Genomic DNA, 26,938 nt, shown 5'->3' with positions numbered 1-26,938 from the left:
TGCAGAAAACTTGCATTAAAACGGCAACATTTACTCTAGACCCCATGGCAAAATGTGTAGGACTGCAGAAAACTTGCATTAAAATGGCAACATTTACTCTAGACCCCATGACAAAATGTGTAGTATTGCAGGAAATGTACTTTAAAACATACATTTCTTTCTCCACCGTCAAGAGGGGGGCCACTGCAATGTTTTGCGTTGGGGTCCCAACCAAATCTTGCTTAGGGCCCCAGAATGCAATGTTACATTCACAGTTTTAATACCTCAATTTTCCTGTTGCCCTCCCACTAAACTAACTAGCCTACTGCTTACATGATCACTATATGGGTGGACAAGGAAGCATTCAATTATCTTTATCTAGAAATCAATAGTCTGTTTAAACATAGGCTAGGCTATAAAATGTGAGAGAGCATGGCAAAACTGGCCAACCCCTGAATGCTACAGCAGCAGCATTGTTTGTGACCAATGTAGTTGGCGCCAGAGCTAATTTTGACAAATGGGTAGGCAATTTAGTTATCCATTGGCTGTAGGCCAGACTTTTGCTCTTCATTTCTGAACAGAAAAATGAGGACTTGCCTGTAGACCACCCCAGGCCTGAATTAGCCTAGGTTGACTTGATTTGGTTTGTAAATCTGGGAATGAGGCAGCAGTAGACCACCCCAGGCCTGAATTAGCCTAGGTTGACTCGATTTGGTTTGTAAATCTGGGAATGAGGCAGCAGTAGACCACCCCAGGCCTGAATTAGCCTAGGTTGACTCGATTTGGTTTGTAAATCTGGGAATGAGGCAGCAGTAAACCACCCCAGGCCTGAATTAGCCTAGGTTGACTCGATTTGGTTTGTAAATCTGGGAATGAGGCAGCAGTAGACCACCCCAGGCCTGAATTAGCCTAGGTTGACTCGATTTGGTTTGTAAATCTGGGAATGAGGCAGCAGTAAACCACCCCAGGCCTGAATTAGCCTAGGTTGACTCGATTTGGTTTGTAAATCTGGGAATGAGGCAGCAGTAGACCACCCCAGGCCTGAATTAGCCTAGGTTGGCTCGATTTGGTTTGTAAATCTGGGAATGAGGCAGCAGTAGACCACCCCAGGCCTGAATTAGCCTAGGTTGACTCGATTTGGTTTGTAAATCTGGGAATGAGGCAGCAGTAGACGACCCCAGGCCTGAATTAGCCTAGGTTGACTCGATTTGGTTTGTAAATCTGGGAATGAGGCAGCAGTAGACCACCCCAGGCCTGAATTAGCCTAGGTTGACTCGATTTGGTTTGTAAATCTGGGAATGAGGCAGCAGTAGACCACCCCAGGCCTGAATTAGCCTAGGTTGACTCGATTTGGTTTGTAAATCTGGGAATGAGGCAGCAGTAGACCACCCCAGGCCTGAATTAGCCTAGGTTGACTCGATTTGGTTTGTAAATCTGGGAATGAGGCAGCAGTAGACCACCCCAGGCCTGAATTAGCCTAGGTTGACTCGATTTGGTTTGTAAATCTGGGAATGAGGCAGCAGTCATTTAGATAGAGATATTAGAGACACACTTAGCATATTATATACTAATAAAAGCCGAAGGCGTTTTATCCAAATTAACATCTATAGAGACTTACCAAAAAGTTGTGATTGTGGTGTGCTTTTTGCAAATTCCTTCCAGCTCTTAACTCTTTCCCTATTGAGACTAAATTTTGCATCCCATTTCTTTTTAAACCCAACATAATTTTTTTTATATACATTTATCGTCAACTGGGACCACCACGGTTGAGACTTGTAAAGTAGATATGTCGGCTCAAGCTCTGTAGGCCTATGCAGCGAAAGCGGTTTGGTGCGTGGCAAATGATGTGTTTACACACCTGAACCAAAAATGACAGGGGCAGTTACTGTAGTCATAATCTTTGCCTGAACAGAGCATCCTTGAACAACACAACTTGCATGCCTGTGTGATTCATGCTTCCGCTAGGACTTTTTATGCCTATTCGCTACAGATACCTGGAAAATTGACCTACCTTTGCGCTAGTGCTTTGATGATCAATCCTTGCGTGGAGCATAAAGTGAGTCAAATTCTTTATCAGTAGTCGGTCTCATCACCCCTTGTGGGGTCTGTGTCAGTAATCACGTTTCCATCCACCCATTTCATGCGGATGAATTACCTGACATTTGATGGAAACATGACATTCCAGTACAATTTTAGAAATGCCAACAGACAATGTTCGTTCATGTTGGGATCTTTTTGTGTCGGTAAAATTAATTATGCGAATAATGTTGGTGGAAGCGCCTTTATGAGCAAATATTGATAGAATAACTATCATATCGAAGTAAACTTAGAGTCAAGTGATGATGCACTATATATACAAAAGTATGTGGACACCCCTTCAAATTAGTGGATTCGGCTATTTCAGCCACACCGTTGCTGAAAGGTGGATAAAATCGAGCACACAGCCATGCAATCTCCATAGACAAACGTTGACCGTAGAATGGCCTTACTGAAGAGCTCAGTGACTTTCAACGTGGCACCGTCATAGGACGCTACCTTTCCAACAAGTCCGCTCATCACATTTCTGCCCTGCTAGAGCTGCCCCTGTCAACTGTAAGTGCTGTTATTGTGAAGTGGAAACGGAGCAACAACGGCTCAGCTGCAAAGTGATAGACCACACAACCTCAAAGAACAAGACCGCCGAGTGCTGAAGCGCATAAAAATCGTCTGTCATCGGTTGCAACACCCACTACCGAGCTCCAAACTGCCTCTGGAAGCAACATCAGCACAATAACTGTTCATGAAATGGGTTTCCATTGCCGAGCAGCCGCACATAAGCCTAAGATCACCATACACATGCCAAGCGTCGGCTGGAGTGGTGTAAAGCTCACCACAATTGGACTCTGGAGCAGTGGAAACACGTTCTCTGGAGTGATGAATAACGCTTCACCATCTGGCAGTCCAAAACACGAGTCTGGGTTTGTCGGATGGAAGGACAACACTACTACAAAGTGCCAACTGTAAAGTTTGGTGGAGGAGGAATAATGGTCTGGGGCTGTTTTTCATGGTTCGGGCTAGGCCCCTTAGTTCCAGTGAAGGGAAATCTTAACGCTACAGCATACAATGACATTCTAGACAATTCTGTGCTTCCAACTTTGTGGCAACAGTTTGGGGAAGGCCATATCCTGTTTCAGCATGACAATTCTCCTGTGCATAAAGCAAAATGGTTTGTCGACATCGGTGTGGAAGAACTTGACTAGCCTGCACAGAGCCCTGACCTCAACCCCATCGAACAGCTTTGGGATGAATTGGAACTCCGACTGTGAGCCAGGCCTAATCGCCCAACATCAGTTCCCGACCTCACTAATGCTGTTGTGGCTGAATGGAAGCAAGTCCCCGCAGCAGTGTTCCAGCTGATGAAACTGTGGGTTTGCACAACTGAAAAACTTCTGCACCAACTGTCAGAAACCGTCTCAGGGAAGCTCATCTGCGTGCTCGTCGTCCTCACCAGGTTCTTGACCTGACTGCAGTTTGGCGTCGTAACCGAATTCAGTGGGCAAATGCTCGCCTTCGATGGCCACTGGCACGCTGGAGAAGTGTGCTCTACACAGATGGCAGACAGGTGGGCGAGCAGTTTGCTGATGTCAGTGTTGTGAACAGAGTGCAGCATGGTGGCGGTGGGGTTATGGTATGGGTAGGCATAAGCTATGGACAAGGAACACAATTGCATTTTATTGATGGCAATTTGACGTGATGAGATCCTGAGGCCCATTGTCGTGCTGCCATTCATCCACCGCCATCACCTCATATTTCAGCATGATAATGCACGGCCTCTTGTCGCAAGGATCTGTACACAATTATTGGAATCTGAAAATGTCCCAGTTCTTCCATAGCCTGCATACTCACCAGACATGTCACCCATTGAGCATATGTGGGATGCTCTGGATCAACATGTCCGACGGCGTGTTCCAGTTCAAACCAATATCCAGTATCCAATAACCATATGAACTGAAACTCAGTAAAATATTTCAAATGATTGAATGTTGCATTTATATTTTTGTTCAGTGTAAAAATTAAAGTCTGTGAGCACTTGGGATACACACACAACCTGACACACTGACACAAATATCAGTGGCGGACTGGCCATCTGGAATTTCAGGCAAATGCCAGTTGGGCTGGTCCATATATAGCCCAGTGGGCCTGTTTAACTGCGCAAAATGTTCATTCTCTTGCTAATACTGGGGGCCTCAAGGGGAAAAAAATGATCCTGTGTGTTAACAATGCCAAGGCCAATTTCTGGTCCCAGTCCTCCCCTGTATCAGTCAATCACATTTCTCTCAAATGAAATTTGCAGTGGTCCCAAACAGCTGTGGGGTTGCTGGCTCCTTAACGACTTAATTAAGCAAATCTCCCCTTTCCCATTGAAGTAATGAGCATAGTTTTACAGGGATTAGCCGTCTCCTGGGTTGGAGATGGCTTTATTATTTACCACCTTTTCTGTACTAAGCAAATGCTATCCATCTTGAGTGGATTCATTTTTCTCCATTTAGCCAACTACAAGGGATATTCTAGAGGATGCAGCAGCAGTTTCCTTACCCAAAGTCATATACTAATGCAATTGCATAAAACCAACCACTCAGCCAGGATATTGTAGTCTTCCTACAGTATGCATTGTTAAATTTGCACTGCATAATGCCATTCATTTCATCCTCTTGCAGCTGTCTAACTCCTCACGCTGGAAAGCGTTGACATCTACCTGAGGGTGTTCATAACCTGCCAATTTAGTGATGAAAATATATTAAAAAGTTACTATCACACTATAATTTCACTCCAAGTATCAATGTATTAATTTATTTGCTAGGTTGCGTTAGCTAGGGCTAGTCGGCTGTACCGGCGCTAAAACTTCTGTATTTTTCATCCTATAGCTTGTTCTCCATCTTCTTTTTAATTAGTGAGCCATCATGTTTTCAGCACTTTTATTCCATGACTGATCAACACTTTTCTCATGGCTCTCTCTCATCTCTCTGCAGCAGACGTGGCAATATGTTTAGAACATCGAATCGCAATATCAAATCACAATATATATATATATATAGAGAGAATTGTGTGAATCGCAATATATATCGTATCGGGAGGTCCCTGGCACTTCTCAGCCCTACCTGCCATAGAATGCGAAATACTCTGTCATCCATTTTCACTCAGAAGGCAGTGGATAAGTCCCTAAACCTCTGAGTTATGTTATTAGTGTGAATCACAATCATGATGAGTCACCCTGCAAATTATAGAAAGTTAACTTCCTTTTCCACCAGAGATAAAAGGCCTCCTCTACCCCAGGGTTCGAGTGAAAAGAAAACGACCACAGAGGAGAGTATTGTGTTGACATTTTATCAAATAATTAATGAAAGAGTCCCTGATACGCTTGTGGAGATTGAACAAGTAAGTTAATTACTCTTTCATAACATAATGGCTTATGAAAAATAATACGCTCTTAGTAGAAGATAATTAGGGAGTATTAAACATGGGGAGTGTGAGGGAGTAGGAGAGTGGCACTGGTTCATTACTACAGCAGGGTTGGGGTGATGAAGTTAAAGGGCGGATGTTTCAGCCAATGACAGATAGAGATATATCTATATATTACATACACAGTGCATTCGGAAAGTATTCAGACCCCTTGACTTTTTCCACATTTTGTTATGTTACAGCCTTATTCTAAAATGGTTTAAATAGGTTTTTTTCCCCTCATCAATCTACACACAATACCACATAATGACAAAGTAAAATCTGAAATATCACATTAGTACTTTGTTGAAGCACCTTTGGCAGCGATTACAGCCTCAAGTCTTCTTGGCACACCTGTATTTGGGGAGTTTCTCCCGTTCTCTCTGCAGATCCTCTCAAGCTCTTTCAGGTTGGATGGGGAGTGTCGCTGCACAGCTATTTTCAGGTCTCTCCAGAGATATTCGATCAGGTTCGAGTCCTGGCTTTGGCTGGGCCACTCAAGGACGTTCAGAGACTTGTCCCGAAGCCACTCCTGCATTGTCTTGGCTGCGTGCTTAGGGTCGTTCATTAAGGATCTCTCTTTACTTTTCTCCGTTCATTTTTCCCTCAAACCTGACTAGTCTCCCAGTCCCTGCTACTTAAAAACATCCCCACAGCATGCACCATCATGCTTCACCGTAAGGATGGTGCCAGGTTTCCTCCAGATGTGATGCTTGGCATTCAGGCCAAAGAGTTCAATCTTGTTTCTCATGGTTTGAGAGTCTTTAGGTGTCTTTTGGCAAACTCCAAGTGGGCTGTCATGTGCCTTTTACTGAGGAGTGGCTTCCATCTGGCCACTCTACCATAAAGGCCTACTTGGTGGAGTGCTGCATTGATGGTTGTTCTTCTGGAAGGTTCTACCATCTCCACAGAGGAACACTGGAGCTCTGTCAGAGTGACCATCGGGTTCTTGGTCACCTCCCTTTCTTGGTGGTTCCAAACTTCTTCCATTTAAGAATGATGGAGGTCACTGTGTTCTTGGGGACCTTCAATGCTGCAGAAATGTTTTGGTACCCTTTCCCAGATCTGTGCTTCGACACAATCCTTTCTCAGAGCTCAACAGACAATTCCTTTGACCTCATGGCTTGGTTTTGCTCTGACATGCACTGTCAACTGTGGGATCTTATAAAAGACAGGTGTGTTCCTTTCCAAATCATGTCCAATCAATTGAATTTGCCACAGGTGGACTCCAATTAAGTTGTATAAACATCAAGGGGTCTGAATACTTATGTAAATAAGGTATTTCAGTTTCAATTTGCAAACATTTCTAAAAACCTGTTTACACTTTGTCATTATGGGGTATTGTGTGTAGATTGATGCGGGGGGAAAAAACAATGTAACAAATTTTAGAACAAGACTGTCTGAATACTTTCCGAATGCACTGAACAACAAAAAACGCAACATGTGAAGTGTTGGTCCCATATTACATAAGCTTAGATAAAATAACCCAGAAATGTTCCATATGCACAAAAAGCTTATTTCTCTGAAATTTTGTGCACAAATTTGTTAATATCCCTGTTAGTGAGCATTTCTTTGCCAAAATAATCCATCCATCTGACAGGTATGGCATATCAAGAAGCTGATTAAACAGCACGATCATTACACAGGTGAACCTTGTGCTGGGGACAATAAAAGGTATAGACATTGTTAATGTTGTAAATGACTATTTTTTATGGAATATCTACATAGGCGTACAGAGGCCCATTATCAACAACCATCACTCCTGTGTTCCAATGGCACGTTGTGTTAGCTAATCCAAGTTTATAATTTTAAAAGGCTAATTGATCATTAAAAAAAACGTTTGCAATTATGTTAGCACAGCTGAAAACTGTTGTCGTGATTAAAGAAGCAATAAAACTGGCCTTCTTTAAACTAGTTGAGTATCGTGAGCATCAGCATTTGTGGGTTCGATTACAGGCTCAAAATGGCCAGAAAAAATAACTTTCTTCTGAAACTCGCAGTCTATTCTTGTTCTGAGAAATGAAGGCTATTCAAATCAAATTGTATTAGTCACATGCGCCGAATACAGGTGTAGACCTTACAGTGAAATGCTTACTTACAAGCCCCTAACCAACAATGCAGTTTAAAAAAATACAGACAAGAATAAGAAATAAAAGTAGTCAAGGTAATATGTACATGTGGGTAGAGCTATTAAAGTAAATATGCATAGATGATAACAACAGAGAGTAGCAGCGGTGTAAAAGAGGGTGAGAGGGGGGGGGGGGCAATGCAAATAGTCTGGGTAGCCATTTTATTTTTTTGGAGGATCTGAGGACCCATGCCAAATATTTTTAGTCTCCTGAGGGGGAATAGGTTTTGTCATGCCCTCTTCACGACTGCCTTGGTGTGCTTGGACCATGTTAGTTTGTTGGTGATGTGGACACCAAGGAATGTGAAGCTCTCAACCTGCTCCACTGCAGCCCCGTCAATGAGAATGGGGGCGTGCTCGGTCCTCTTTTTCCTATAGTGCACAATCATCTCCTTTGTCTTGATCACGTTGAGGGAGAGGTTGTAGTCCTGGCACCACACGGCCAGGTCTCTGACCTCTCTATAGGCTGTCTCATCGTTGTCGGTGATAAGGCCTACCACTGTTGTGTCATCGGCAAATTTAATGATGGTGTTGGAGTCATGCCTGGCCGTGCAGTCATGAGTGAACAGGGAGTACAGGAGGGGACTGAGCACGCACCCCTGAGGGGCACCTGGGTTGAGGATCAGCGTGGCGGATGTGTTGTTACCTACCCTTACCACCTGGGGGCGGCCCGTCAGGAAGTCCAGGATCCAGTTGCAGAGGGAGTGTTTAGTCCCAGGGTCCTTAGCTTGTTGATGAGCTTTGAGAGCACTATGGTGTTGAACGCTGAGCTGTAGTCAATGAATAGCATTCTCACATGGGTGCTGGAAAGGGCAGTGTGGAGTGCAATAGAGATTGCATCATCTGTGGATCTGTTGGGGCGGTATGCAAATTGGAGTGGCTCTAGGGTTTCTGGGATAATGTTGTTGATGTGAGCCATGTCCAGACTTTCAAAGAACTTCATGGCTACAGACGTGAGTGCTACGGGTCGGTAGTCATTTAGGCAGGTTACCTTAATGTTCTTGGGCACAGGCACTATGCTGGTCTGCTTAAAACATGTTGGTATTACAGACTCGGACAAGGAGAGAGGTTAAAAATGTCAATGAAGACACTTGCTAGTTGGTCAGCGTATGCTCGCAGTACACGTCTTGGTAATCCGTCTGGCCCTGCGGCCTTGTGAATGTTGACTTTTTTAAAGGTCTTACATCGGCTGTGGAGAGCATGATCACACAGCTGGTGCTACCATGCATGTTTCAGTGTTATTTGCCTCAAAGCAAGCGTAAGTAGCTTAGCTCGTCTGGTAGGCTCGTGTCACTGGGCAGCTTGCGCCTGTGCTTCCCTTTGTAATGGATTGCAAGTCCTGCCACATTTGTCAAACGCCGGTGTAGTACGATTCGATCTTAGTCCCGTATTGATGCTTTGCCTGTTTGATGGTTCGTCGGATGGCATAGCGGGATTTCTTATAAGCTTCCAGGTTAGAGTCCCACTCCTTGAAAGCAGCAGCTTTAGCCTTTAGCTCAGTGCGGATGCTGCCTGTAATCCATGGCTTCTGGTTGGGTATGTATGTACGGTCACTGTGGGGCCGACGTTATCGATGCACTTATTGATGAAGCCAATGACTGATGTGGTGCACTCCTCAATGCCACCGGTGTAGTACGATTCGATCTTAGTCCCGTATTGACGCTTTGCCTGTTTGATGGTTCGTCGGATGGCATAGCGGGATTTCTTATAAGCTTCCAGGTTAGAGTCCCACTCCTTGAAAGCAGCAGCTTTAGCCTTTAGCTCAGTGCGGATGCTGCCTGTAATCCATGGCTTCTGGTTGGGTATGTATGTACGGTCACTGTGGGGCCGACGTTATCGATGCACTTATTGATGAAGCCAATGACTGATGTGGTGCACTCCTCAATGCCATCGGAGGAATCCCGGAACATATTCCAGTCTGTGCTAGCAAAACAGTCCTGTAGCTTAGCATGTGCTTCATCTAACCACTTTTTAATTGATCTAGTCACCGGTGCTTCCTGCTTTAATTTTTGGTTGTAAGCAGAAATCAGGAGGATAGAATTATGGTCAGATTTGCCAAATGGAGGGCGAGGGAGAGCTTTGTATGCGTCCCTGTGTGTGGAGTAGAGCTGGTCCAGAATTCTTTTCTACTCTGGTTGCACATTTAACATGCTGATAGACATTTGGTAAAACGGATTTAAGTTTCCCTGCATTAATGTCCCCGGCTACTAGGAGCGCCGCCTCTGGGTGAGCGTTTTCCTGTTTGCTTATGGTGGATTACAGCTCATTCAATGCTGTCTTAGTGCCAGCAGATGACTGTGGTGGTATGTAAACAGCTACGGTAGTGTGGTCTACAGCTTATCATAAGATACTCTACCTCAGGCGAGCAATAGCTCGAGACTTCCTTAGATATCGTGCACCAGCTGTTATTTACAAAAATACATAGTCCGCCGCCCCTTGTCTTACCAGATGCCACTGTTCTATCCTGCCGGTACAGCGTATAACCAGCCAGCTGTATGTTGACAGTGTCGTCGTTCAGCCAAGACTCCGTGAAGCATAAGATATTCGTTTTTAATGTCCAGTTGGTTGTTTAATCTTTTGCGTAGGTCAACGATTTAATTCTCCAAAGACTGCACGTTTGCTAGCAGAATGGAGGGAAGTGGTGGTTTATTCGATCGCCTACGAATTCTCAGAAGGCAGCCCGCCCTTCAGCCCCTTTTCCTCCACCTCCTCTTCACTCAAATCACAGGGATCTGGGCCTGTTCCCGAGGAAGCACTATATCCTTTGCGTCAGGCTCGTCAGACTGGTGAACGAAAAAAAAGGATTCTGCTAGTCCGTGGTGAGTAATCGCAGTCCTGATGTCTAGAAGTTATTTTCGGTTATAAGAGACGTTAGTGGCGACATTATGTACAAAATAAGTTGAAAAATAAGTTAAACGCAAATAAATAAACAAAAAAACAATCGGTTGGGGACATGTAAAACAAGAAATTGCCAAGAAACTGAAGATCTCGTACAATGCTGTATACTACTCCCTTCACAGAACAGCACAAATTGGCTCTAAACAGAATAGAAAGAGGAGTGGGAGGCCCCGGTGCACAACTGAGCAAGAGGACAAGTGCATTAGAGTGTCTAGTTTGACAAACAGACGCCTCACAAGTCCTCAACTGGCAGCTTCCTTAAATAGTACCCGCAAAACACCAGTCTCAACGTCAACAGTGAAGACGCGACTCCGGGATGCTGGCCTTCTAGGCAGAGTTGCAAAGAAAAAGCCATATCTCAGACTGGCCAATAAAAAGAAAAGAATAAGATGGGCAAAAGAACACAGACACTGGACAGAGGAAGATTGGCCATAACACTTTTTCCAGACAATTCTAAGTTTGAGGTGTTCGGATCAAAGAAGAACATTCGTGAGAAGCAGAAAAAATGTAAAGATGCTGGAGGAGTGCTTGACGCCATCTGTCAAGCACGGTGGAGGCAATGTGATGGTCTGGGGGTGCTTTGGTGGTGGTAAAGTGGGATATTTGTACAGGGTAAAAGGGATCTTGAAGAAGGAAGGCTATCACTCCATTTTCCAACACCATGCCAACAGGATAATGACCCAAAGCACAGCTCCAAACTATGCAATAACTATTTAGGGAAGAAGCAGTCAGCTGATATTCTGTCTATAATGGAGTGGCCAGCACAGTCACCGGATCTCAGCCCCATGGAGCTGTTGTGGGAGCAGCTTGACCGTATGGTACGTAAGAAGTGCCCATCAAGCCAATCCAACTTGTGGGAGGTGCTTCAGGAAGCACGGGGTGAAATCTCTAAAGATTACCTCATCAAATTGACAACAAGAATGCCAAAGGTTTGCAAGGCTGTAATTTCTGTAAATGGAGGATTCTTTGACGAAAGCAAAGTTGGAAGGACACAATTATTATAAAAATAAACATTATTTATAACCTTGTCAATATCTTGACTATATTTCCTCTTCATTTTGCAACTCATTTCATGCATGTTTTCATGGAAAACAAGGACATTTCTAAGGGACCCCAAACTTTTGAACGGCATTATGTATACACACATCTGGTTTCAGCATGGGAATACAAAGTACAGCACTGGACCTGAGCCGTCTAGACCCACCTTGTTACACCTATATATAATTGGAACATGTGCAGACGACAGTAGAGTTTACCCTCCAATAGCTCAGATCTTACCAGCTGAGACTTTAATAAGTCTTACATACACACTGACACTGCCTGTAAGGCAAAACACAGCAGTGGGGGGTGAGCCACTGCCCCCTACTGGTAGTACATGTTCAGGTAAGGAAAATGGGATATATGACCAAAAGTTCCACAGGTAAAAGACCATGGTCATGTTCGAGAGCATCAAAACAGTGATGTATCATGGGAAAATGTTGACTGACTGGTCAATATTGAGTAGTTAATTAGGATGCAAGATGATATGATTTGTAGGTCAGTCTGTCTACAAGTGAAGTTTGGAGGGGTGGGTGGGGTAGTACAGAAAGTAAGGCTGATCTGGATGTTTAGTGATGCCTCTGAGGAGGGGTTGGTGGTGGTGAAGTTTTGGCGTGGGCCTCCCATCCTGCTGTTTTAGCCCAGATAAGACCCCATTTGTCAGGCTGTGACTGTCCCAGCCGCCCAGGGCACCCACCAGACAGAGCTGGATGAATATATTTGGCCATGCAGGAAAGAAGGATTTAACTCCACAGAGACTAAAACCCCAGGAAATCCCTCCCCTAAAGTCTCTACACAATTGTAATGCATGGTAAACAGGCTGGAGCAGAACAGAACATAGCCAGAGGAAGAGGAGAGACAGAGGAGATAGCAATAAGACAGAAATGGAGAAAGAAGAGCATGGTACAGAATGACAGTCAGGAGGCTCCAGGAGACAATGTTGAAGGTCCTTCACTTCAGGCTGATACTTTAGTTCACACCACATTTCATCAGCGCCATCAATGTTTAAAATAGTGTTAGTTGACTGAAAGACAAGAAAAACATTTAAAAACTTTAAATTGAAAAAAAGATTTGCAGTTCCAATTAATAGACAGTGGCTATGAACAGCAGGATACTCTGCCTCTCCAATGAAATCTTGCAACACCGGTGCCTAATTACAGCACACCACCACGATGCAATTAAACCAGAAGTGTAGATCAATCAAGCCAGGGTTTAAATGGACATTTAATTGTAATGTTTGATTTTCCATATACTGTTCCTATCAGTAAGAACATTCTCATGCATTTTAATTCTCAATCACTCCAAAGACCGCAAATTAGAGAGACAAGAAAATCAGAGACCATTTCAGTTGTGTATAGTGTATTATTGAACAGTCTTTAATATATACATGTTTTACAAGACATTATGTGCACATACAGTAGTTAGCTATGATTTAGAGGAGACTGCACAGTGACGTAAAAAAATATACAAAACATCAGCCAGCAGGTCTTCAAACAGGGGGATGACTGTTCATTCAAATTGGGGAGACGCGGGAGGGACAGTCCCAGTTCCCAACACCTCAGAGTCCCCCCCCCACACAGCCGACATGCAATTTATACCGGTAAGATTAATGGTCACAGCACACCAAACACAAAATGATAGCACTTCAGGCAACAAGATTCTCCGGGGGAATCAGGTAGAAAGGCATCCAACGTGCAGTCAGAATGCGTCAAACTCAAATTCACATGTAAGTGACGGTTTAGTTGTCCCACATCTCCCCTGTATAAAGGTACCTTATCTGTAAGGGTTAGGTGGGCAGGTGTCAGAGGCAGTAGGACTCAACAGGCAACTCCCCAAGAAGCTCATCAAGGTCATCTGCACAACACACAGAGACAAATTCAATCAAACAAACACACAGGGTGGAGCTGCTGATTGGTTTACCAAGAACATACACTCATATGCATATCCAAGTCCCACCTGCGTCCCAGGACAGGTCCAGTGGTGCAGCAGGGGGGCCCTGTGGAACACTAGAGGAGCCCGCTCCAGAGTCTGCAGAGACCAGTGGGGCCCGAACATCCTCTTCATCATCATCATCATAGAACAACTCCATCTGAGACACAGGGACTCCTGGGACACTGGAGGACTGATCAGGTGATTCCAACATTGGCTCCTACATTCAACAGTAGAGTTAGACAAACAAATACAAAACATCTGTCAAGACACCAAGTTTTACTCATCAATGATTTGTCATTGTCACATCAAACTCCCAACAGCCTAGGATAACAACAAGATGTCCTCCAGGCCTTGGTAGTGGTCTCTCACCAGGTGGAGTGGGAGCAGCTGGGTCTGTGTGGAGGACAGGGTCGAGCCGTCAGGAGGGTAGATCCTCAGGAGGTTGTTGGGTGTCACGTTCAGGTAGTGGTTACGGTGGGACGGAGAGAACACGCCCACCTTCATGAAGAGACAACTCATTATGGGTCTACATCTAACATAGTGCAAAAATGATCAACTTTACACACACACACAATTTGTTTTTGAGATTTTATTGTGAGTGGCTCATCAATCATTTTGAAGAAGAAGAATCCAACAAATGATTTGTAATGAAACACCAGTAAATAGTGAGGTGTGTGGCCTGTGGAAGTCCTACCTGTTTGAGCAGCAGTACAGCCCCTGTCTTGAGCTCCCCTAGTCTGTCCTCTAGGAGGCGCCGGTGCACTGTGCCCTGCATCTCTCCTACAGTCAGTCAGACACACATATTACTACTGTGCTCTACTGGTGCAATCAGAGCAAAACAGCACACCTAGCCACTGTGCTTCTGCATTGCTTGCTTTTTAGGGTTTTAGGCTGGGTATCTGTATAGCGCTCTGTGACAACTGTGGATGTAAGAATGGCTTTATAAAATACATGTGATTGATTCATACCAAATGGAGCACACTGATCACATTATTCCTACTAATGACAACAGTTAGTGTAGTAATCAGTGCATCCCCCTCCGGTGGTAATCTGTTGACAGGTAGCACCATGGGACACACTTCAGGAGGGAAATGCACAGATGACTGAGACTTAGTAGTCCGTGGTGATCAGCATGTAGCTAATAATGTAGCTAATACCCGTTCATTTGACACTGATCCATGATGATAGAATCACTAATAAGCACAACACTAAGGTTAAGTATCTACTATAATAGATGTGCTCAGGAGTCCTCACGCTGGCTCTCCTGAGGCCATGATGACCTGCTAGGTTCAAGCAGTACTCACAGAGAAAGAGAGAGGAACTGCAAGAAAATGAGAGAAAGACACAGAAAAATGGAGGAAAGAGGGCCCTAGGGACAATGAAACAAACCAGATGTCTTCTACTGAATCACATGGTGTGTGAAGCGAATTCAGGTGAATTCTCAGTGGCGTACACACAAACCGCCAGCCACACACTCACTACAATGGCTGTGTGACCAGTTCTACCTACAAGCACAACCTTACCACCAGTAGGCCTTACCTGTGGGATCCCTGAACACAGCCTTGGCATCAGCGTGTGTGTGGAGGATGCTCTTTAGTACCACAGCCATGTTGGGGACCTTGTTCTTCGCCAGCTGTTTCAGGGCCGCCTGAGTGAGTAAATGAGTGAGTGAGTGAGTGAGTGAGTGAGTGAGTGACAGAGACCTTCGTATTAGAGCACTACAAAACAAGTTCAAACAACTGCCAATCATTAACTTTAATTAATTAAACAGTTCAATTACTCATGCAGAGTTGCCATTAGCAGTGGCACATTAAGACTGTGGAAAACAACAGAATAACCATTAAGATGATTCATGTGTGATCATGATTGGGATAATAACTACTAACACCACAGGAACAGGCCTGTCATTTATCCTGATTATACTGATAGGCCTGTTCCTGTGGTGGCGGTATATCAGTATAATCAGGACAAATGACAGGCCTGTTCCTGTGGTGCCGGTCTATCAGTATAATCAGGACAAATGACAGGCCTGTTCCTGTGGTGGCGGTATGTCATTTGTCCTGATTATACTGATAGACCGGCACCACAGGAACAGGCCTGTCATTTGTCCTGATTATACTGATAGACCGCCACCACAGGAACAGGCCTGTCATTTGTCCTGATTATACTGATAGACCGCCACCACAGGAACAGGCCTGTCATTTGTCCTGATTATACTGATATACCGCCACCACAGAGACAGGCCTGTCATTTGTCCTGATTATACTGATAGACCACCACCACAGGAACAGGCCTGTCATTTGTCCTGATTATACTGATAGACCGTCACCACAGAGACAGGCCTGTCATTTGTCCTGATTATACTGATATACCGCCACCACAGAGACAGGCCTGTCATTTGTCCTGATTATACTGATAGACCGCCACCACAGGAACAGGCCTGTCATTTGTCCTGATTATACTGATAGACCGCCACCACAGGAACAGGCCTGTCATTTGTCCTGATTATACTGATATACCGCCACCACAGGAACAGGCCTGTCATTTGTCCTGATTATACTGATAGACCGCCACCACAGGAACAGGCCTGTCATTTGTCCTGATTATACTGATATACCGCCACCACAGGAACAGGCCTGTCATTTGTCCTGATTATACTGATATACCGCCACCACAGGAACAGGCCTGTCATTTGTTGTGATTATACAGATATACCGCCACCACAGGAACAGGCCTGTGATTTGTCCTGATTATACTGATATACCGCCACCACATGAACAGGCCTGTCATTTGTCCTGATTATACTGATAGACCGCCACCACAGGAACAGGCCTGTCATTTGTCCTGATTATACTGATATACCGCCACCACAGAGACAGGCCTGTCATTTGTCCTGATTATACTGATAGACCGCCACCACAGAGACAAGGGCCATTAACATAGAGAAAAACACCCCATCAACTTCTATCAGGGAGGCTGCCCTGGGTGCAAAAAAACATGCTCATGAAGTCAAATTATGCAAACGGTGTTATGCAAATATTACATTTTTGCACCAGTTGATATGGCATTTAAAGCTTCTAACATTAAATATGCTATGTTAAATTCTGCATATTGTTGAAGGGTACATGGCCACGCACAGCCTGAACACGGTTAGCCTTTCAGTCACCTTTCATGCCATTTACGCTACCGTAGGCTGTGTAATTTGGATAACGCTAAATGTTCTGGTCACCTTGCGGAGGACCATGGCCACGCTGTAAGAGTGCAGAAAACAGGAGGAGTTCCTTTCGTCCAATCCCATCTCTGCCTTCATCGCTGCCCACGGACCTCCACTGAAATCCTCTTCCTCAGTCTGAGAGCTGGGAACCTGGACAAGTTTTTTTTACACACACAAACCCAGACACATCACAACACATGTTCATAAAGCAACATGATATAATAAATAATGGATAAGAAGGTTAATTAATATGATGACACATGATACATTCTGTAAATGTATAGGCTACACATCAGTGTGATAGTACCTGACTGGGCAGTCGAGCCACGGCCCCATGTGCAGGTGTCTGAGGAATGGCCACCACAATGTCATCCAGGCTCTGCCCACGGAGCTGCTTTAAGGAGAGAGAATGGAACCCCGCAGTAGCTTAGTATCACAACCAAGCACATTGCTGACTGCTGAGATTAGTTAGACTACAAATAAACAGATAGAGAGGCAGGTAGGGACAGAAGCAGAAAGAGACACCTGTTGTGGTAGGATTCCTGCAGGCCCGGGGAAGCGGCGGGTATTGGGCCGGATGTGGTCAGAACTGGGTCTCTGGGGGGTCTTGTTGGAGTTGGACACCAGCTGAATCAAGTGGTTAGTGAAGACGGGCGTGTGGAGGGAACGGGGGGTGAGACTGGGGGAAGGCATGGGTCCACCAAACCTACTAGAGGGGGCTGGGGAGATGGGGTCAAAAAGGCTGCGTCCCTGAGCCAGAGGTGTAGCCCAGGGCCTCTGTACCTGGGAAGGAAGCCCTCTGACTGGCCTGGGGGTCACAGGCCTGGGGAAGGGGCTGGAGGCCATGGTGAGGCCAGGAAACACTGGGCTCTGGGGTGGAGCTAGGAGGAAAGTAGCACTAGGATCAGGGCGGGGAGAGGCGAAGGGGCCAGGGAATGAGGACCTGTGGAGTATATTACTACTGGGAAGACCAGACGTTTGATTAGAGGTACTGAATCCTCTCAGACCCACACTGGGCCCGGTTTGAGCACCACCACAGGCTGTGGGCCGTAGTCTTTTGGCTGGGGATACAGAGTCATCACTGGGCTTGGTTAGATCTGCAGCTGGAGCAGTTTCTTGGACCTGAGCCCAAGTGCTCATCTGTGGATCACTTTCATCTAGGTCTGCCAGGTCAACATCCCAATCATCAAAGTCATCCTGCGGCGAGGGGGCCTCTTGCTGTCCTGTTGTGTTTGACTTCATCTGTTGAGCTGGTGAGGAGCTCTGTTGGGTAACTGTACACGGTCCCCTACTCAGTGTAGGAAGGTGGAGAGGGGGAAGAGGGAATGAGGGCAGTGGTTTAGATGTAGAGAGATGTCTCAAACCCAAAGCAGCAGACTGCCCTACACTGCTCGGTGTTGCATTCTCTGACCCTGGGCCATTCGACAGGCCCCTATGGGCAAGTATGCCTTCTGTGGATGGTTGATGTGAGTTATTCTGGCCGTAGGAGGCAGCAGGAGTTGATGCTGCAGTTGAACGGAGGAAACAGGACTGTGCTGCAGAGGACACTGTGCTAGCAGACACTGATGGAGCAGACCAGTCCATCTCAAGGAGATCCTAAGAGACACACACACACACACACACACACACACACACACACACACACACACACACACACACACACACACACACACACACACACAATTGTATAACTCATATTCAAAGAAAGGCAGAGGTGTTCAGACTAAATAGTTTCACAACAGTACTCTACATTACTTGTGATTTCAATCTGAGAATTTATACAGAGGGCTATAATCTGTCATAACTTTCATATCAGCAGGTGATAATCACTGACTGTGTAAATCAGTTTGCAGCACCTCATCATCGAAGTCCTCCCCAACGTTAAATAATCCATTCCACTTGCAAGCCTGTCGAAAAAGAAAGACATCTTCAAATATAGCATCGTCAACAAAGAAAGTGCTAGATGTAAATTACATTTCGCCAACTAGATGGCTGGCTAACACTGTTAGCTACGTGCCAAGCTAGCTAGAAGCTTCTCTCATTTGTAAACTTGTGGCAGCTACCGACCAAGGGGACCAAAACTAGCAAACAAACATGACTGATTCTTACCATAGCAGTCATGCGATCTCGTGTCGAATGTCTTTTCTGTCTATTTACATTGATACATAAGATCAATCGAAAGTGTAGATGTCATTTCATTCTGCCATCCAGTACTTGCTGCCGTAAAGAAAAATATAACTTTTCAAGCAAAGAAAGAAATTTTGTGAGATTGGCACCGCCACGTTCAAGTAGAACGTAATTACGTAATCAATGTTTACGTTGCGTGACGTTCGCGAGATGGGTCGTCACTTGTCGCCACCTGCTGACTATCTCAGTTAATGCAGTTCCCCGTCTATTTATAACAGGCACGAAACTTGTATTGGGGCAACAATTTCTTGCGAAAGGACATTGGAGGTGTCTGTAAAACACGCCATGAAGTAGTCGAAAGCAAATTACATTATCCACAACAGAAAATGTACTATATTTTGTATAGTAACTTACCTGAGTTCACATGAAAAAAATCTGAATTCACAGCGGTTACAAGTTCAAGGTGAGTAGAATTCTATATTCACACAACATTGATACTATGTAAATGCAATCTTCAAAGACCAGAGACAAAATAAATTGTCATCTCTGTTGTCTCTGACTTGATTTTCGTTTAGTATTGGCCATAACAGTAGGTTTTTGTCAGTGTCTAAGTCAAATTTGCTGCACTGAGTCATGTTGTGTCCACTGTAAGCAACTAAAATTGGAACTGTTTCAAATGTGTTGCTCAAAGACCTCAGTGGGTTGCTTGAGATTCTGCTCCAGCTTTGGGTGTCATGTCCAGGGACACATTTACCTTCAGCTCAGCCGCCTTGCATTCTCTGAAAGTGGATCAGGAGCTCCAGGAGTGGGAGGATAAGCGGCAGGCATTGGCTCACAGGAGGGCCATGAGCCGGCCACCTGTGTCCCGGGCCTCCAGACCCCCTCCCAGACAGCAGCGGGGCCTCCAGGAGATCCGGGTCTATGAGGCCCGATGCAGAGACACCACAATCCACAACACATTCATGTGTGGGGACATGAAGGGAGTGCACACTGTGTTAAAGGACCCCTGCATGGTCAACGCACTGATGGAAACAGTACATGAGGAGATGGTGTGGGCTCCAGAGCTGGGTAGGTGTCAAACGCAGAGAATAGAAACTCACTTTTACTGTATGCTTCACTGTTGTCTTTTTGTTAGACCTATCTGTGCCTTTCTTATAGATCTTCCAATCATTCCCCAATCACTGCTCATCGACTCTCTTTATTCTATCCTCTAAACATTCCTAAGCCTCTCTGGCTATGAGCATCTGCTAGGTAAATAATGTACATACTCTCTGTCCCTCTGACAGGGATGTGGACCATGAGCTCCAAGATCAAGCAGACATCTGCATTGCGTCTGGCAGCCAGCAAGGGACACTCAGGCTGTGTGGAGGAGCTTCTGTTTCGAGGGGCGGAGGTGGATGCTGACCCTGGTGGCAGCACAGCCCTGCATGATGCCTGTATAGGTGGCCATGACAGCTGTATCCAGCTGCTGCTATCCCATGGAGCAGACCCTGACCTGCTGGCAGAAGACAGCAGTGCACCCCTTCACCTCTGCAACACAGCCCAGACATTTCAGTGAGTTACAGCGCTCTTAGCCATACTGACACTATGCCTGGTGATCATTTCTATTATTTATAGATAGCGGAATGTTTCAAAAGTTATATGGCAGGCGGGTCTGTTGATGTGGGTGCTAATGAATGATAAGATCATAAGGTTGTGTCTCTACTCTCTTCAGGTGTGCTGAGCTGCTGGTTACGGGTGGGGCAGAGGTCAATGTGTTGACCAGTGAAACAAAGCTAACGCCCCTCCATGTGGTGGCTCGTCGGGGTCTGGAGGAGCATGTGAAGCTCTTTCTGTCCCATGGAGCTGACGTGTCAGCCAGGAACCGTGAGGGGGAGACCCCCCTGAATGCAGCCTGTGGTGGGGCTGAGAGGCCTGCCGAGGCTGGGCGGTACCTCCGTGTGGTCCAGATGCTGCTGGGAGCTGGGGCTGAGCCCTGCACTGCAGGCAGGAAACACCACACACCTCTACACAATGCCTGTAGTAACTGCAGCCCACGCATTGCAGAAATTTTACTCCAACATGGAGCCAAAGCAGATGTGCAGAACTGTGCGGGATACTGCATGGACTGTCTGTTACAGGTGGGGTTAAGGGTGGGCCATATGGGGGGGGGGGGGCCTAAGGAGAGTTCTGTGGTCATAGTGTAAGATCCATTTGGACATAAGGTTATTTAATTATATTTATAATTTTCATAATCAGTCAGTGGTAGATAAGACAGACTTATTCTCCTTCTCCTGTCTGCAGGTGGTAGAGGACTATCCAGACCAGCATCCTGAGGCTGTAGCACGCTCCCTCCTAAACCACGGGGCCAAGGCCGGTAAAAGCTTGGTATGTCAGGGTGGGCAATTGGAAAAGTGAGATGGGCCAAGCTGGGTGTAAAAATGCCAGTTGGAGGCTGCATTTGGGCCCATTTCATGATATTTTATTGGGATGAAATATGTGCACCAGCAAAAGCTTGATTGTATTTCATTTAGGGGTGCAATGATTTTTTTTTAAAGCTAATTCCCTGCAATTCTACATAGACAATATATTTTGGAGGGCACGATAATAATAATAATAACCCACAGATTTCCTCCATATAGATGCTGAAACTCTGCCTCCTCTCCCCTGCCACTCTGGAGGTAATGCTGAACTGCTATGCTGTTGTCCCTTCCTGTGAGGAATGGATGCAGTCTATCCCTCTTGAGATACATGAGGTTTGTCTTTCCTCTGTTTTCAGCTCTCTCCTTCACTGCCTGAGCCATCTAATGTCCTCTTCCCTTTCCCTCACCATCCCTCACCATCTCTCCCAGACGCACCAGGGTTTCTTTGACTCTGTGAGGCAGATGACTAGCCAGCCCCGCTCCCTGCAGCATCTGTGCCGCTGTGCTCTGCGCCGCCACTTAGGAAAAGGTATCGACGCAGCTATCAGTAGATTGGACATCCCCAGCTCTCTGATGGAGTATCTACTACTTCGGAATGACGGGGAGATCCAGTGAATAAAGTGGAACACATGGGACAGAAGCCAAGAGAGAGAAGGATTTGCATTTACAATAACTAAAAGAATGGTTGCAATAATTTGTGTTTTCTGTATTAATAAATCAACTTTCAATTTTGCATATGAAAATGTGATACTATTTTTCTGAACTAATTTATGTTCTTGTATGAATTGTATTTGTATGGACGATTGGTAGGAATGAAAAGACATCTCAGAATGTATTGACAACAACTCAGACTGTATGACTCTTAACTACTTCCCAGGCTGCTTCATCTGCACAGGTGAAAGCAACCACCCACCACAGGTACACTATTGCTTTCATCTGTACTCTATTTTCAGCACATGAAGGAGAGAGAATGCGAGGAGAGGAAGCCACTTTTTAATATTTTAGATTTATACCATTATTTGTTTCCTTGCTTGTGCCCGTTTGCGTGCCAGCTACACAAGAGTTGGACGTCCCAAGGATCCCTGAAAGCACTAACCGACCTACGCGCTGGTGGCGTAACGTCATCTGTGTTTATGTGGCCCTCCAGTTTTATTATCGGGGCTGTGGCTAAATTAGCATGGTAGCATGTCGTCAAACATGATTTGACTACATAGCAGGTAAGCGCACCTCTTGTATTCAAATGCGTATATAACTGGTGTGTGCATTTAATTAGAACATCTATAGAAAGCATTTTGACAATTTAGTGGAAGTTAGCAAACGAAGGTCGTCCTTGTTGCTATTACTAGCTAGCTAGCTTACCTAATACCTAGCTAGTTAACCTCCAATATGTCTTCTAACGTTTGCATAAACATTGAAAAACATTTTTCTTCTGTATCTAGCTAGTTCTCCAACGGATGCACAATGTAGTAGTAAACACATTAGTGACGTTTTTTAACTGGGTTGACATTAGTTCGATGGTTAGCTACGGTTTGCTAGCTAACTTTTGTGACAACATTGCCAGGCCATCACTTTAGAAACTATAGACGGTTGCTTTGAAGTAGCACTTCACCTCTGTCCCTGACAGTTATAATACAGGTCTCTGTCCCTGACAGATGTAATACAGGTCTCTGTCCCTGACAGATGTAATACAGGTCTCTGTCCCTGACAGTTGTAATACAGGTCTCTGTCTCTGACAGTTGTAATACAGGTCTCTGTCTCTGACAGATGTAATACAGGTCTCTGTCCCTGACAGATGTAATACAGGTCTCTGTCCCTGACAGTTGTAATACAGGTCTCTGTCCCTGACAGATGTAATACAGGTCTCTGTCCCTGACAGATGTAATACAGGTCTCTGTCCCTGACAGATGTAATACAGGTCTCTGTCTCTGACAGTTGTAATACAGGTCTCTGTCTCTGACAGTTGTAATACAGGTCTCTGTCCCTGACAGATGTAATACAGGTCTCTGTCCCTGACAGTTATAATACAGGTCTCTGTCCCTGACAGATGTAATACAGGTCTCTGTCCCTGACAGTTGTAATACAGGTCTCTGTCTCTGACAGTTGTAATACAGGTCTCTGTCCCTGACAGATGTAATACAGGTCTCTGTCCCTGACAGATGTAATACAGGTCTCTGTCCCTGACAGATGTAATACAGGTCTCTGTCCCTGACAGATGTAGTACAGGTCTCTGTCCCTGACAGTTGTAATACAGGTCTCTGTCCCTGACAGATGTAATACAGGTCTCTGTCCCTGACAGTTATAATACAGGTCTCTGTCCCTGACATTTGTAATACAGGTCTCTGTCCCTGACAGATGTAATACAGGTCTCTGTCTCGGACATTTGTAATACAGGTCTCTGTCTCGGACATTTGTAATACAGGTCTCTGCTCATAGGCTTTCTACTCATATGTAGCTATGCACTATTTTCACTTCTCTTTTGCTTTACCACAGACACTAAGGACAGAGATGGCGGTGTGTGCACTGACAATGGATGGGATGGGAGACGAGGTGGCTGCAGTAAGCGGTGTGTTACTCCTGGTCTTGGCCTTGGTCCTGGCGTGGCTCTCCACGCAAGTGGCAGATCGGGGAGACCACATCCTGAGCACCATACTTACAGTCGGGGCCCACGCCTCTCTAATCGGGCTGGGGGGCCATGACAGTTACAGTGGAGGGCCACCCAGTGCAGACACCCCAGAGCAGCAAACACCTCCACCCTCCCAGGAGAACAAGCCAGAGGAGGGGGAGCCTGGGTCTGAGAGGGAAGATGGTGAGGGAACAGAAGAGGGGACTGCAGGGGCTGGAGTTGACCTGCTATTGAATATCCAGGGGAAGAAACCTCAGACATACCAGCCTGATGATGATGAGGAAGATGATGAGGAAGAGGATGACTATGAGGAAGAAGAGAAGGTTCAGAAGCTGAGCCCAGTGGTCTCCTGCACCAGCATCACGGTTCGTTTGAAGTTCCTGAATGACACAGAAGAGGTGGCAGTCCTGAGTCCCCAGGATACAGTGGGTCTACTGAAGAGGTTAGTATTGTAATGAAACAGCAGGGAGAAGGTCTCGAACCCTCGACCTTCTAGCCGGAAGTCCAGCGTGCTATCGACTGTGCCGCAAAAGCATGCTTGTGCGGCAGAGTCGATTTGCTCGCTTATAAACCCAGGGTCATTACACTACTCCCTCTTTTCAAAGAGCGCGTCCTCGTGCTAGCTTGCGACTCTACGTCTTACAGGGACGCGCTCACCGGCCAAGCAGACGCACTGTCGTGGATGCAAGGTCCGACCACTTCTGACACAAATGTAATGAAACGGGGAGGGAGCAGGTCTCGATCCCTCGACCTCCTAGCCCGAGATCCGGTGCGCAATCGACTGCCGCAAAAGCATGCTCGTGCGGCAGAGTCGATTTCCTCGCTTATAAACCCAGGGTCATTACAGTGTGCTATGGCAGCTCTCATTATACATTTTCTGTGTTTAACCTTCTTTTTTGATTTATTGAACATGCATATCTCTCCCATACAGTCTTAGAGACATTTGTTTCTCCCCTCTAGTAAGTACTTCTCAGGGCGGGAGCGTCAGATCAAGTTGATCTACCAGGGCAAGCTGCTTCAGGATCCCAAACGGACTCTGCTGTCCCTCAACATCTCTCACAACAGTGTGATCCACTGCCACGTGTCCCAGGTGCTGCGGGAGGCCAGCCCAGAGGAGGTAGCTCACTCTGGGGCTAGTGGGGGAATCAGGGCTGCAGGCCTGGCTCTGAGCACCAGCAGCCTGGTGGTGCCTGTGTTTGTGGTGATGTTAGCCGTGGTCTGGTACTTCCGCATCAACTACCGTCAGTTCTTCACCGCCCCTGCTACCATCTCCCTGGTGGGAGTCACTGTGTTCTTCAGCTTCCTCATCTTTGGAATGCACAGCCGGTGAGCGGGAGAGGAGGCAGGATGAAAGGGCCCTCATCTGGGCAGGAGAATGAGAAGGAATAACAACTGTGTCAGGAGGATGAATGGAGTCAGGGGGCCTCTGCCTCAGACACCATAGAGCTCAACTGGAATCCTAAGAGTGGGTGTGGCTGTGTTTGTGCATGCACCAGCAAATAGCATAATGTGAGATTGATTGTATGTGCAGAGATTCAAGTTATCTGGAATGTGTGTTTGTTAGTATGAAGCAGAGATAATACTGAGCTGCAATTTTGCTTCTCAGAAAAACATTGAGTGGGTCCAGCTCCTGTTGGTCCTTATAGGGCAGAACCATCAGCATCACACCCAGGACCACAGGCTGCTTTGTCCACTGTCAGCAATATCTTCTGGCCAGTTTGGCTTCACATAGCCTGTTCTGTGTTAGGTTGCTCTCAGAAATTAGGGTCTCTATTCAATCAGATCCGCTTTAGCCGACATCCGTATAGAAGTTGTGTGGGAGGTGGAACTGTGTTAGTGCTGTCAAATCCACTGAGGTATAATAAGACCTGGAGACTGCTTCCAAGATGTCCGCCTTTTGTTTTCAAGGTTATCTACTCACGTTCGCATACGCAAATTCATGTCTATATCCGGGTTGAATCCGGTTTATACAGATCAACATCACATGCACACTAGCACTCAGTGCGCACAGGGAGCAGCACAGACGTCATCCAAAAACATGGCAGACAGATGAATATAAAATGTTGGCATCAGCTACAAATATTTGAGTAATTAAATGGATGTTTTGTGCACAAAGGTGATGACCTAAGTGTCTTATTAGGAATTTTGAAATCTGACTTATCTATGTGGCCGTGTATGAGCGTCAGTTAAACTGTAGCAGGCAAAAACATGGTTTGCTTTAAGTGAATACCATGGAGCCTTGTTTACAAGTTCGAACAATGGAATGTGAGATGTAATCTACACCTCGATTAGGCTGATTAGAAATCTTTATTTTAATTATTTTCAATTTGAGTGTAATTTCTATCTAGCCTACACGTTCTCGTTCTGAACTTCTAATGCAAGTAGGACAGGTGTGGCTTCGTGATAATGATCAAGAGCAGCCACTGACTGATTTGACAGCTCCAACGCAGTTACAATGCCAAAAATCAGCTATGCGGGTGTCAGCTATCGCCGGTTAACACTTGATCTGATTGAATCTAGACCTAGGATAATGCATTTCTTCACATCATGGCCACATACATACTCTTTTCATTATATACATGTTAACGTTCCAGAAATGTTTTGTCTTTTTGTAGTACGTGTTTGAACAAGCAATTCATTTGCAACGGAAACAAAATGAAGATTATACAACTAAAGACTTGACTCTAGAGCAACTTTGAAACCACTCGCTATGTATGGAGTGCTGGTTATATTTCTACTTTCATTCCAGTTCTTTGGGAATGAGCTTTCACCTTAGTTATTGTGGACTGTAACGACTGCCAGGCAAAACAGTTTAAGGATTTTTGTTGTTTGAATTACTTTACACTAATATTAGTTATTTTAAACCATATAAGTTAATGCATGAAAATAAGCAACATGTTTGGTTTAGAAAATACTGTAAATATGTATTTACTGTACATAGAATGAATGGGATAAAACCACATCGGACACATCAGGATTTCTGTTGGGGAATGTGACACATGACAGGGAAAATCTCTTTATCCCGATTGTTTTCCTCTGGCTTCAGTGCTGTGATTCAGATTTAAAGACATTCAAACCAATCAGTCCCTGTGTAAAGAGGGAGTATGTCTGATATTGGA

The 26,938-nt window shown here is 45.4% G+C and overlaps 3 protein-coding genes across 5 annotated transcripts; 2 read left to right on the top strand and 1 right to left on the bottom strand.

Moving 5' to 3' along the window:
• Positions 1-12,868: 12,868 nt before the first annotated feature.
• On the bottom strand, positions 12,869-18,961 carry LOC115171548 (uncharacterized protein C17orf53 homolog). Of its 3 annotated transcripts, none has more exons than XM_029728486.1 (10): positions 18,777-18,961; positions 18,502-18,574; positions 17,193-18,263; positions 16,975-17,061; positions 16,683-16,817; positions 14,993-15,101; positions 14,148-14,233; positions 13,823-13,951; positions 13,478-13,670; positions 12,869-13,375 (listed from the first exon to the last, which is right to left on the bottom strand). In XM_029728486.1, exons 2-10 carry the CDS (start codon positions 18,559-18,561, stop codon positions 13,323-13,325), a joined length of 1,923 nt encoding a protein of 640 aa, XP_029584346.1. In that variant the 5' UTR covers positions 18,562-18,574; positions 18,777-18,961; the 3' UTR covers positions 12,869-13,322. The 3 variants fall into 3 exon arrangements, with proteins under 3 accessions (XP_029584346.1, XP_029584345.1, XP_029584347.1); XM_029728485.1 differs by having other exon boundaries at positions 18,524-18,574; XM_029728487.1 differs by having other exon boundaries at positions 16,975-17,058; positions 18,524-18,574.
• Positions 18,962-19,068: 107 nt separating this feature from the next.
• LOC115171549 (ankyrin repeat and SOCS box protein 16-like) lies at positions 19,069-21,927 on the top strand. The gene is made up of 7 exons (XM_029728488.1): positions 19,069-19,257; positions 19,486-19,862; positions 20,081-20,348; positions 20,509-20,914; positions 21,078-21,161; positions 21,416-21,529; positions 21,626-21,927. The coding sequence occupies exons 2-7, from the start codon at positions 19,529-19,531 to the stop codon at positions 21,809-21,811; spliced, it is 1,392 nt and encodes a 463-aa protein (XP_029584348.1). The 5' UTR covers positions 19,069-19,257; positions 19,486-19,528; the 3' UTR covers positions 21,812-21,927.
• A 353-nt stretch (positions 21,928-22,280) lies between these two features.
• LOC115171547 (transmembrane and ubiquitin-like domain-containing protein 1) lies at positions 22,281-26,790 on the top strand. The gene is made up of 3 exons (XM_029728484.1): positions 22,281-22,413; positions 23,687-24,261; positions 24,780-26,790. The coding sequence occupies exons 2-3, from the start codon at positions 23,702-23,704 to the stop codon at positions 25,147-25,149; spliced, it is 930 nt and encodes a 309-aa protein (XP_029584344.1). The 5' UTR covers positions 22,281-22,413; positions 23,687-23,701; the 3' UTR covers positions 25,150-26,790.
• Positions 26,791-26,938: the final 148 nt, after the last annotated feature.

The sequence above is a fragment of the Salmo trutta genome, chromosome 32 (assembly GCF_901001165.1).
Source record: "Salmo trutta chromosome 32, fSalTru1.1, whole genome shotgun sequence".
Taxonomy (NCBI): Eukaryota; Metazoa; Chordata; class Actinopteri; order Salmoniformes; family Salmonidae; genus Salmo; species Salmo trutta.
The sequence above is the reverse complement of the archived record's forward strand: the minus strand, read 5'-3'. Positions and strand labels throughout refer to the sequence as shown.

What these genes read in the sequence shown, in the direction of transcription:
- LOC115171548 (XM_029728485.1), bottom strand. An exon ending in CAGGAATCCTACCACAACAG is followed by an intron (nt 17,062 to 17,192) that starts GTGTCTCTTTCT and finishes CTCTCCTTAAAG; the next exon opens with CAGCTCCGTGGGCAGAGCCT. An exon ending in GGACCTGTCCTGGGACGCAG is followed by an intron (nt 13,376 to 13,477) that starts GTGGGACTTGGA and finishes TGTGTTGTGCAG; the next exon opens with ATGACCTTGATGAGCTTCTT.
- LOC115171549 (XM_029728488.1), top strand. Translation starts at nt 19,529, where the DNA reads ATGTCCAGGGACACATTTACCTTCAGCTCAGCCGCCTTGCATTCTCTG. An exon ending in GGTGTGGGCTCCAGAGCTGG is followed by an intron (nt 19,863 to 20,080) that starts GTAGGTGTCAAA and finishes TCCCTCTGACAG; the next exon opens with GGATGTGGACCATGAGCTCC. An exon ending in TCCCTCTTGAGATACATGAG is followed by an intron (nt 21,530 to 21,625) that starts GTTTGTCTTTCC and finishes CATCTCTCCCAG; the next exon opens with ACGCACCAGGGTTTCTTTGA.
- LOC115171547 (XM_029728484.1), top strand. Translation starts at nt 23,702, where the DNA reads ATGGCGGTGTGTGCACTGACAATGGATGGGATGGGAGACGAGGTGGCT. An exon ending in ACAGTGGGTCTACTGAAGAG is followed by an intron (nt 24,262 to 24,779) that starts GTTAGTATTGTA and finishes TCTCCCCTCTAG; the next exon opens with TAAGTACTTCTCAGGGCGGG.